The sequence below is a fragment of the Aulonocara sp. 'chitande type north' Nkhata Bay genome, linkage group LG16, assembly GCF_057382095.1.
Source record: "Aulonocara sp. 'chitande type north' Nkhata Bay isolate Kocher_YH1m ecotype deep benthic linkage group LG16, A_spYH_male_GT1.1, whole genome shotgun sequence".
Classification (NCBI taxonomy): Eukaryota; Metazoa; Chordata; class Actinopteri; order Cichliformes; family Cichlidae; genus Aulonocara; species Aulonocara sp. 'chitande type north' Nkhata Bay.
The window spans coordinates 2,665,001-2,677,505 of record NC_141359.1 but is presented as its reverse complement, the minus strand read 5'-3'; the positions used below and the strand labels follow the sequence as shown (position 1 = coordinate 2,677,505).

The 12,505-nt window shown below is 44.2% G+C and overlaps 1 protein-coding gene across 1 annotated transcript in view; it reads left to right on the top strand.

Annotated features, from left to right (window-relative positions):
- The first annotated feature begins 9,851 nt into the window (after nt 1-9,851).
- Nucleotides 9,852-12,505, top strand: part of LOC147310797 (uncharacterized) — a 5,293-nt gene continuing 2,639 nt past the window's right edge. The window contains exons 1-3 of the mRNA XM_086267481.1: nt 9,852-9,929; nt 11,166-11,297; nt 11,382-11,459. Coding sequence (XP_086123607.1) covers nt 11,209-11,297; nt 11,382-11,459 — 167 coding nt within the window. The 5' untranslated portion in view covers nt 9,852-9,929; nt 11,166-11,208. The remainder of the gene's footprint in view (nt 9,930-11,165; nt 11,298-11,381; nt 11,460-12,505) is intronic.

The following is a 12,505-nucleotide window of genomic DNA, read 5'->3' as shown; positions in this document are numbered from 1 at the left end:
AAATTACAAACTTCTGTGAAACATATAAATGTAAATAGGAAACTGTCTTTTAATAAAGTATTTAACAAACGAAACATGCCTATTGACCTTTTTTTGTTTAGTTTTTTCTCTGTTACATCACATGCAATGCTTATTTTAGGATATTAATATTGACATGATACATTGTGAGACATTTGGGTTTTTTTTTTAAAGGGTGTCCAATTTGAGGAATAAGTACAATTATGTGTTTAGGTGGTTTAAGTATTGATGGAAACATGCAGTAGTTTAGTATTGGTTAAAATACCTATAAAGAAAGGTAGATTTCCAGTCATTATTTAACTGTTGTTTTAATAAAAAGCAACTGTGCGAAAGAGGTGGAAAATCAACACCATAGCTCAACAGTGTTTCAATATCAGAATCTGACATTGTTTCAATGTCAACAGTATTAGAAAATATAACGTTGAATCAATGTCAGGTTTCAACATTGATTCAACATCAAAACCTGACGTTGTTTCAACGTTAAAAAAGGGTGCAAGAGTGACGTTAGGTCAACGTCACACTTCAACGTTGATTCAATGACATCACCTGATATTGACTCAACATTGTTTCAATGTTTCCTTGCTATCTGGGTTGTATGCTGTCTGCCCGACACCAGAGGTCTATAATGACAGGCTGTCTTTGCAGACTGAGTTTGATCACCTGTCCTCTGCTCGGGCTGAAGAGATGTTGTTGAAGTGTCAGTACTCCCAGTATGAGTATGGGGATAAGGCCAGTAAACTGCTCTCCCATCAGCTTCGTAGTGCAGCAGCTGCACATTCCATTCCTTGGATTCAGACATCAAGCGGTGTTTCTACGGATCCTAAAATAATTAATCACCAATTTCGAGACTTTTATTCATCTCTCTATGCGTCTGAGTGTGCAATTAGCACTGAGGCTTTGGACTCCTTTTTCAATCATCTTAAGCTCCCATCAATTGATCAGACACACAGCCTTCAGCTGGAGGGACCAGTAACTGTAGACGAGATCCTGCAAGCTATCAGCAAATTGCAGTGTTCTAAGTGTCCCGGTTTCCTGTTGAGTTCTATCGTAAATTTATGCCTAAACTGGCTCTGCTCATGATAAATATGTATAAGCATTCACTGGAAGTTGGATCCCTCCCACCCTCTCTACTGCAGGCATCTATATCCTTGATCTTAAAAAAGGATAAGGATCCATTACAATGTGGCTCATACCGTCCCATTTCTTTGTTAAATGTGGACTATAAAATACTTGCTAAACTTTTAGCGATGCGTGTGGAAGCAGTCTTGCCATCTGTAATTAACCCGGATCAAACTGGCTTTATTAAAGGGAGATATGCCTTCTCTAACCTTAGACGTTTGTTTAATGTTCTTTACAATCCCTCAGACTCCAACAACCCTGAGTTTGGGATCAGTTTAGATGCTGAGAAGGCTTTTGACAGGGTCGAGTGGGGATACCTTTTTTATGTTCTGGATAAATTCGGCTTTGGTAAAATAATCATCTCCTGGTTGAAATTTCTTTATATTTCCCCGCTTGCCGCTGTCAAAACAAATGGCACATGTTCTGACTTTTTTCCTCTGTTTAGGGGCACTAGGCAGGGCTGTCCCATGTCGCCGTTGCTCTTTGCAATTGCAATTGAGCCCCTGGCCATATCGCTGAGATCAAACCCAGGTATCACCGGGGTTACTAGAAATGGTATAGAACAAAGGGTCTCCTTTTTTTTTTTTTTTTTTTTTTTTGTGTCCCGTTTGGATCTTTAGCCATCAGAATTGTTGTCTTAAGGCCAAGAAAGATGCCAAGCGGATTTATTTTACCAAGTGGATCATATCGCTGAGATCAAACCCAGGTATCACCGGGGTTACTAGAAATGGTATAGAACAAAGGGTCTCCTTTTTTTTTTTTTTTTTTTTTTGTGTCCCGTTTGGATCTTTAGCCATCAGAATTGTTGTCTTAAGGCCAAGAAAGATGCCAAGCGGATTTATTTTACCAAGTGGATCATCATGGCCTTGCCATATTGGTCCATTTGATTGACCTTTATTATAATTATGAATCCATTTTATCTTCAGTTGCCACAAATGGGACAGACATGACTGGGGGATAGGACAGGGAGAAAGAATGAAAGAAAGAGAGGGAGAGAAAGAAAACCAGAGGGGAGAAGAGACGGTGAGAAGGGGGGGGGGGGGGGGGGAGGAAAAAAACCACACAAACAAAATACCTGGATCACCTGTATGGAGAAAAAAAACAGAAGAGAAAGCAAACAGCAAAAAGCAACATAATAAAAAAAACAGCACCATCACAATAAACTAGCTAGCAGTAGATATCAGTAGATACTGAATAATAAACGATATTGTGCAGCACACAAGATAGACAGCGCACAATGTGCTTTGAGGCAGCAGCCAAGAAAGCTGTAATCTGCATCTGTGAATACCCGTGTGTACACCTGTGTGCATACCTGTGTGGATCAGCATGCTTGTATTCCAAAGGTTTCTCCATGTAACGATCTGCTAGGGAGTGTGGGGAGCCACAGCCCCGTCCTCCAGGGTATGAAGCAGGTATGGAGGAGATCAAAACTCCAGACATCCAGAGGCCCCCAGAACACAAGAGACCAAGGAAGACCAACAGAGGGGCAGCCGCGCCACTGTCCCAGTAAGAGCTGAGGAGAGTCCCAGATGAGGGCTCACTCAGCAGCCGCGGAGCAGAAGCCAGGGGGAGTTGCAGTGACGCGCCTGTGAGCTCCGCCGGCAGCCAGCTGTGCCTGAGTGACCGAGCCCCAGGCCGAGAGGCCGGGGGCACCCCGCCTCCGAAGTGGCCCGAGCGAGCCCCAGGCTCCAGGCCCCGACAAGCGGCCACCAAGGAGTGAGCCGGTGTGTACCCGGACGCCCACCCCCAGACACAAAGAACCACCAACACACCGACACCTGAGGGAGTCCGCCACCGGCAGGGGAAGTGGTGGTGGGTGGAGATAGGCCTCCAAACCTTGGAGGGCCTGAGATGTCCCCAGAGAGGTGGCGTCTGATACCCAACCTGACATATAGACACAGACATACAGGCACACACAGACACAAACATCCATTCCCACCCTCATGCTCTCATATGCACTTACTCCACACTCAACCAACGTGGAGACGGACATAAAGAGACGCTGTACACACGATCACACTCCCCAAGCGTACTCTACGAACCGGGTCTAGGTACCCTTGCCCCTGGAGGGGGGAACTGCACCCAGACCCAGGTGGTGTTACCCTTTTCCCTGCGGTGGGGAGAGGCAGACCGCCCCGACTCCGCAGCAGCAGGGAGGCCCCACACTCCAGACCGCAGTCGGACGGCCAACTCCTCCTCCTAGCCCCCCCGCTCCAGCAGGCCGCAGAGAACGGGGGTGAGAGAAGACTCCAAACCTCCCTCCACCCACTCATTGTAGTGTTGATGCATGTGTGTTCTAAGGTGCAATTAAAACCCAGGAGGGCATGGAGCTACCTGCCAGAGAGCAGCAGGTAAGCGCATGGTCCCTCCTGCTAGCCCTCAATGTCTACGTGTATTTAAGATTGAGAGGAGGGCAACGACGCCAGGGGTGAGGTGTACACCCTGATGGTAATTTGGACTCCGTGTATCGTGCCCACCCCCAAGATCCTATATGTATGTGTAATGAGAGTGTGAGTAATGTGAATGTCTAAGTTGTGGGATAAAATTGAGGCAGAGGCAGCCAGAAGGGGACAGAGGGGGGGATAGCCTCCTCTGCACCCTGGTGACATACCCCTACTCCACGGCCCTGCATGTGTGGGTGGTTGTGGTGGAGCGGGAAGAGGGAGGCAGCTGGAGATGGGGAGGGAAGGAAGGGAGGGGCAGGTGACCCCTCCCTGGGGCCAGCTCCCCCGCTGACCCCAGTAGGCACTCCCATACTCCGCGACCCGCCAGGGAAAGGGGGCCCAGGCCCATCCAGACCCCGGTCTGGATGGGCCTCCTTATACGCAGATGATTTGCTTCTTTATATCTCAGAACCAGCATCCTCATTTCCTTTGGTGCTCTCAATACTTGAACAGTTTAGCCTTATTTCTGGCTATAAGTCGAATCTCGCTAAGAGTGAACTGTTCCCCCTGAATGCTGCTGCACAGAAATATCAGTGCACAGCACTGCCTTTTCGAGTTGTATCGGACAACTTCACATATTTAGGGGTTAAAATTACAAGTCAATTCCATGCTCTTTGCAAGCTTAATTTCGACCCACTTGTGGAGAAAGTTAGGCAGGATTTGGACAGATGGTCTCTACTCCATCTGTCTGTAGCAGGGCGCATAAATACAATTAAAATGAATATCCTCCCAAGATTTTCTTTTCTTTTTCAGTGTGTCCCTGTATTTATCCCAATTTCCTTTTTTGTTAAATTAGACAAGATTCTCTCTGGGTTCATTTGGAACAAAAACAACCCTAGAATACGCAAGACATATCTTCAAAGACCGAAAAAGATGGGGGGGATGGCTTTACCAAACCTTATGTTCTATTATTGGGCATGTAATATTCGTATTCTCAGGTACTGGCTACAGGGGGAAGGCCTGAATAATGCCCCGGCCTGGCTGAGTTTGGAGACTTCTTCTTGTGCCTCATCCTCTTTACCAGCCCTGATTTATGCCCAAAAGCAGCCTCCGAGTGCAGGTTCTTATAATAACTCTATTGTCAAAGTTACCTTGAAAATATGGTATCAATTTCGTCGTTATTTTAAGTTGACCTTTTTTTCCCTTCAGTCACCCATTTTGAAAAATCCCTCTTTTCAGCCTTCGTTAGTTGATGGTGCTTTTTATTTGTGGGCCTCCTTGGGTATCAGGTCTTTTTCTGATCTGTATATTCAGAATACATTTGCCTCCTTTGAACTGCTCTCATTGAAATTTGGCCTTCCAAAAAGTCACTTTTGTCACTACTTACAAATCCGGAGTTTTGTTAAGGAGAAATCCTCTCAGTTTCCATCTAGACCTCCTTGTCATGACTTTGATAACCTTCTATCGCCTCCCCCTTCATTACAGGGCCTGATCTCTTGTCTGTATGGGAGAATATGTTCCTTTGGCAACTCCTCAACCTCGGCTATTAAAATGGCATGGGAGCAGGATTTGGGGTGTGTGATTCAGGATGACTCTTGGGATAAAATTCTTTACCGGGTCCATGGCTCCTCATTATGTGCCAAACACGGGCTGATTCAATGTAAGATTCTGCATCGTGTACATTGGACTAAAGCCAGACTAGCTCAAATATACCCCAACCTTAGCCCTGATTGCGACCGTTGTCATCAAACACCTGCCTCTCTAATACATATGTTTTGGTCATGTCCATCCCTCAAACAATACTGGATTAATATTTTTCTGACTTTATCAAAGATCATCTAGCTAACCCTCCAACCTGTGCCCTTAACTGCTTTGTTAAGGGCACTGCTACTTATCTCTACAACTAAGCTGACCACTCATTATGTTTGTGGGTTTTTTTTGTTTTTTTTCTTGGTTTGTGTGTTTTGTTTTTTCCGTGTCTGTATGGGGGTGTGGGCTCTGAAACTCTCCACATCTCTCTTGTACACTCAGGAACTGTTATCTTGTACTCCAAGGTTTACTATTCATATTATTAGATTGGACCCTTTCTTTTTTCTTTTTGTACACCCACTGGTACTCCTATAATTATGAGGTGGGAGTGTATGTTTCATATTGTTTTATGTTCTTCAAAAAGAAAACGGCATATTGTTCAATTTGTCTTTTGTAAAAATGGATGCAGAAACTTTAATAAAAATATCTGAGGAAAAAAAAAAAGAAAACAACAAAAGAAAACAACAAAATTTGAATGAAGACAACGGAAGTTGAAAGAGAACAACAGAATTTGAAAGAAAACAACAGAATTAGAATGTAAAGAACGGAATTTGAGTGAAAATAACGGAAATAGAATGAAAACAACATAATTTGAATGAAAACAACAGAATTAGAATGAAAAGAACAAAATTTTAATAAAAAAAACAGTACTAGAATGAAGAGAATAGAATTTGAATGAGAACAACAGAATTAGAATGACAAGAATGGAATTTGAATGAAAACACCGGAAGTTGAAAGAAAACAACAAAATTTGAATGAAAACAACGGAAGTTGAAACAGAACAACAAAATTTGAAAGAAAACAACAGAATTCGAATGACAAGAATAGAATTTGAATGAAAACAACAGAATTAGAGTGGAGACATGGCGGGGGAGGACGCTGGACAGACCCGGTGCACCTAAACGCGTAGTGAGGGTGTGCTGGGAACGTCTAGCAGAGGCCCCAGTCCGCGAGATCTTCAACGCACACCTCCGGCAGAGCTTCAACAGCATTCCGAGGGAGACTGGGGACATTGAGTCCGAATGGACCATGTTCAGCGTCTCCATTGCCGAAGCTGCTGCATTGAGCTGCGGCCGCAAGGTGGTTGGTGCCTGCCGTGGTGGTAATCCCCGAACCAAATGGTGGACACCAGAGGTGAAGGGAGCCACTAGGCTGAAGAAGGAGTCCTATCGGGCTTGGTTAGCCTGTGGGACTCCGGAGGCAGCCGACAGGTATCGACAGGCCAAGCAGAATGCGGCTCGGGCAGTGGCTGAAGCAAAAACTCGGGTGTGGGAGGAGTTCAGACAGGCAATGGAAAAAGACTTTCGGACACGGTCGAATGCCTTCTCCAAGTCCACAAAACACATGTAGACTGGTTGGGCAAACTCCCATGCACCCTCAAGTATCCTTGAGAGGATAAAGAGCTGGTCCAGTGTTCCGCGACCAGGACGAAAACTGCATTGTTCCTCCTGTATCCGAGGTTCGACTAGCGGACGAACTCTCCTTTCCAGCACCCTGGCATCAGAGATGGGCAGTAACGCGTTACTTGTAACTTGTACGCGTTACTGAGTGAGTGTGTTTACACTCACTCTTTCAAATAGATGCAAGTAAAACACAGCAGAAAATAAATAAAGTCAAAGACTACCGGTCCTGTTGCTCTATTTTCACCTGTAAAGCAGGAGTGGGGTAGGCGGAGGTTTACCCTGGTGCAGGTGAGCCGCAGCGGTCAGTGGAAGAATCCGCGAGTTTCTCTGTGAGTTTCCCATTACGTCATAGCGCACTCGGTGCTTGTTGGAAGTTTAGGGGTTTTTTTCGCTGTAAAAATAAGTTTTTCTTCCCACGCACAACGGACGCTAATGTTTTTGTCACTTTTTATGGAATCAAACTTAAAGTAAGGTCAGTACTTCCACGCTTTAAACGTTGCACCGTCATACTCTCTCCTGCACTCGATATATTATCCATTGTTGATCTGCACACAGCTGTTGTCACAAACGTCACACTCACTTACGTCACTGTCATGAGACATTCTCGCAAAAAAAATCACGGTTTTAGTAACGCAGTAACGCAGCGTTCCTACGGGAAAGTAACGGTAATCTAATTACCGTTTTTGCAATAGTAATCCCTTACTTTACTCGTTACTTGAAAAAAGTAATCGGATTACAGCCATCTCTGGCCGTGAATACTCAGAACAAGACCTCTGAGTGCAAATTGGATTACATCTTGGAGTAGCTCACTGCGGTCGTGAGTTCTCACAATCGCCTCTTTGAGCACAAGAATGACAACATCACGGAGCGTAAGTTTGATAACATCATGGAGAAGCTCACAGCTCTCCAACGGGAGATTGAGAGACCAGTGTCGGACTGTTAAAGAACAGCTTTGAAATTAATATGAGTTGTTCGCACTAAAGGAAAAACCATCACTTCATGCGGATACCCCTTCGGCGCCAGCTGTGGTCTCAAGGCTGGAGCTGAACAAAAACACCCTGATAACTGTGCATAGACTGTTCTTCCTATCCTACGCAAGGCCACCTGGGTTGGCTGGAAGACTGTTTACTTAGCCTAGCAGGGTGAAGGACACTGTCTCAGCTGAACTCTGGACACACACGCACACAGGCACATATACACATGCAGTTGTACACTCATCCCCCTCCAAATTCCTTCGACGCTTATTCCCTTCCGATGCTGACGGTGGATCAAGGAGACCAGCGCATAGGCTGCAGGCCCGGATGTACTATCTACACTGGCTGTCTCTCACCCTTTACCCACCCCTGTTGCTTGTCATGTGTTTCTTTGGTGTATTAAGAGTTTTTTCATGTGCTTTGTGCAGAGGTGTTTTTTCTGTTCTCAAACTGATCTCCCTATTGGAGCTCAGACTGGGGGGAGTTATTTTTTTTTCTCCTTATCTTTCCTCATGTGGTGATTTTTCCATGTTATACCTCTCTGACCTGTCTTCCCCATGTGATGTTTGTGTAATGTATGTATGGTCGGAAGGGTAAGATGGCGCTGGCACGGCTGGCAGCCTTAACCCAATTTCCCTCGGGATGAATAAAGTATGATCAATCAATCAATCAATCAATCAATCAATCAATCAATCAATCAATCAATCAATCAATCAATCAATCAATCAATCAAACACAACAACAAATACACACATGTGACAAATGTACAATAACAGATCATTAAGTGTCACGGCGCCCTGCGCATTAGTATATTTGACTTAAGCTTAATAATCAGAATAATGCTCTGATCTCTTCAAATAAATGAAATCATACCTTTCTACTAAAACTGTTTCTGTTGGTCTCCACCTTTTCCTGAACCAGACCCTGCAGGATCCACCTGAGTGTCCCAGTCCTGGACCCTGTTTGTAACCAGGAGGATCCCAGGCCTGATTATTGCTGATGGATTATAAATATTCTTGTTTTATTCTCATTAAATAAATATGTGTATAAATATGTGGATTCATGTTTCAGTCCTGGACGTTGATGCTTGTTTGTTTGAAAGGACACAGATGGACCTTGTTTCCTTCTTTCCTTCCTTTTTGTGTCCTCTGTGCTTCATCTGCTGCTCTTCACTCTGTTACTTTGGACTGATTTCACTCACACTTTGTTTCCATGGTTTCTTTGCGTCACGCTGACGGCACTTGAACAATACGACATGTTTGATCTGAAAGAAGGAGCAGCATCCTCTCTCCAACCTGTTTCTCCATCTTCTATAACACCTGATTCATTCCAGTTTCTCTGCTTTCACTTTGATTCATGTCAACATGAAGCCTGAACGTCTGTGATGAACACACTATCAGCATCACTGATGCTCACTGTGGTGGTTACAGTGACATCATGCAGTTTGTGTTTTGACCTCCAGAGGGCGACAAATCAGCACAGACAGAGAGCTCCATTCAAACTTTGCTGCCATCAGTAATAATTCTTCAAATATAATCATCAGTGTTTGAGCAGTTATGATATCAGGGACAATCTAGACATGTGTGACAATACTGAACATGTCACATGACACACCTTAAACATCATGTGATCCACTCTCAGTCTGCACTTTCATTCATGACTTCAACAGGTTGAAATGAGCTTTGAACAAACATTCAGTGAAATAAATCTTTCATGGATTCATGTGAGCAGCAGATTAACTTTGTACCAACAACATCTTCAATAAAAGAGTCTGAATGAAGCTCAGGTGTTGATGCTGCTCACTGATTGGATGGTTGGTTTCAGCTCTGCTCTCAGTCTTTATTGCACAGGTGAAGGTAGAAAGTGTGACTGGATCTACAGACTGGAAACAGAGAAACATGCTGAACATTTGAAGCTTTGCAGCAGAAATGTTCATGTTACAAATACAGCAGAGCTGATCTGGGATTAGTGTGTTCACACCTGCAGCTACAACAAGGTTTCATGTCTTCACAGGTCAGCATGTGAACTTTACTCTGACTCAGTCTGAGCAGTCAGACGGCATATTTTTTAAGTTAACACATCAGCACACACAGAGCTGAGCCCCTCCCACTGAAGCTCAGCACAGGTGAAGTCCCGCCTCCTTCCAGGAAACAGCTCACCTGTGTGTCAGTGTTTAGTGTCCAGGTGTGGAGTGGAGCTTGTTGTTGGTGTGTGAAGAAACTGTAAGTTTGCTTTGTTTCCTCCTTTAACAGTTTTTCTTTAAGAACTTTACTTTTTGTTCAGCTCATGTTTGATTTCTTTACACAACAAACTGTGTGTGTTTGTTTTTCCGGTCTCTCCATTAAAGTCAGTGTGTAATGTTTCCTGGCTAACATCAGCTGTGTGCAGCTTAGTTCCGGCACAAATCTGCCGCTCCATAGTTCACGGTAACGGACTCACAGCTGGACCAACGAGGCGAGTGTGTCCGCCACTCTGAGCTATGTTCTTGTTTGTGTTCTTATAGTTTGTACTTTTTGAGTTCACAGAGTCCACAGAGGACCTTTACCGATTAATATTTACACACGAGACACCTGCAGTGCTCTGATGCTAAGCTAGCCACACAGCATAATAACGCTAAGCTAAGCAGACAGCATGCTAACGCTCAGAGCTCTTAAAGACACAAGTTAAAAATGCAATTGAGCCCTGTGTGAATGAGAGCTGCAGCACAGAGGTAGTGGATGGTCAGATGGTTACAGAGAGCTCTCTGTCTGCTGCTATAGAGCAGCAGCCTTTGTAAATGATGATTTATTCCAGATGTAACTTAGACATGACATGTAAAAAGACTGTTGGCGCCTCATACAGGAAGTGATGCTTCACTTTCAGCTGTTTGTGGATTTTCTTCAGGAAATTTAGTTACAGCTGTGAAATGAGGCTGACTGTGAGGAGGAAGTGTAATATGAAACAGGAAGCCTGTAAAAGCTGAAGTCACACTGTCAACATGTCAGCACACAAGCTCACACGTGACTGCTTCATCAACATGGAGCTCATGGAGTGTTTATTAAAGGATCATTGTGTGAAAGAGGCTCTAACACAGCTGACTGCAGCCTTTAGCTGTGAGCACACAGTGTCTCACATTTACATTCACTTTACTGTCAAATACTCTCAATAACTTTAAACAGCTGCTGTTATCAAGTGAAAATAGCAAAGATTTCAGGGATGCGCTCCAGTGCTTCTACATCCTAGTAACACCTCAGAGAGTCACAACTCATCAAAGCTTCTCATTATCGTTAGGACAGATTTAGGTCAGTATCATTTCACATTTCATCATCCATCAAATGTTGACACATAGTGGGTTTGTCATTCTCTCAGCTGACACTGAGATGAAGCAGGAAAGAAGCAGCTGATATTTGGACAGCACACATGATGGAAAGGAGGATTTCAGTTGATGTGCACATGAATGATTTGTGTTTCCTCTGCAGGTGAAGGTAGAAAGTGTGTGTGAGCTGATGTGAATTGAGCAGCATGGATCAGTGTGAGGACAGAGAGGAGGGAGTCCCTCCCTCTAAAACCACTCTGTGTGGGGAACATGAGAGCCAGACCAAAGCTCAGAGGTGAGATGACCAACTCTAACTGTCCATGACCCTTCTCCACGTCACAGCTCAGCACTCACATCACTGCTCCATCATTATTCACAGGAACCAGCCTGGACCTCCACCCAGCTCTGTGTCCTTACAGAGTGACAAGTTAAAGGGCGGTGGTCCTCCTGCAGAGAGGTAATATGTGTCTAAATGTTGTTGTGACTCAGTGTTTGTGAATAAATCCTCCATCGTGTTTAATGTCAGCTCACCTCCTTTTCACACACATTTCTATGGTCATATGTGAAGCAATGGGTGTTGGAGTGTTTCCACAAACACAGCAGTCAGAGTGTATAGGGTGGATGTTGTGGGAGGTGTTTGTGTAGTGAAGAGGCTGAGTGTCTGCAGGACTCCAGCTGCTCCAGCAGGTGTCTCCTTTGTGCTTTGCTTCAAACACAGTGTAGGGAGGAACTTTCACTCAGATGTTTCAGGTGTTGCTGGATGGACAAGGATGAATAGTTTAATGAGCAGTGTTGGGTAAGTTACTTTAAAATAGTAACTTAGTTACATTACTAGTTACTTCTCTCAAAAGTAACTCAGTTACTTCAAGTTACTCGTTACTTTCAAAGTAACTAGTTACTAGGGAAAGTAACTTTGGTTTTACTCAGAATTCTCTTGTTAATGTGTTGCTTCCATAACTTTGCCAGTCTTCTAGCTTGCTTACTTGCCACAGTGCACTGTGCCACCTACCAATAGAAAGGAAAAGATAATGTGCATATTTCCACGAGAGAAATCCCACACCTGGACCGTCATTGACTGCTGCCATGATTCTAGCCTGCGTCACAGCGTCATGTGCGCCTTTTACATCCAACACAAAAACTGCAGTCGTGGTGCTTTCGATTGTACTCAGAACTCGGAAATTCTGCCTTCTGAATAGGAAGATGTAGGCAACACCAGACTGCAGATGAGCTGCATACAGGGCTGGACTGGGACAGAAAATTGGCCCAGACATTTTGACTAGAGACTGGCCCACCATTATAGGAAAAATTATAAAGCCTTTGAATGAAAACAAACACTGTTGTGACAGTGATGTACACTGTTTTGATGGTATATATGCATCAATCTATCAATCGTTTGTTGTAAGATTCAGATAATTATTTTTTAAAAGCGAGACATTTTAAATGAGAATAAGATAGAAAAGTATTTCTTTGAGCCCACCTCTCCCTGTTAATGCCCTACCTGGC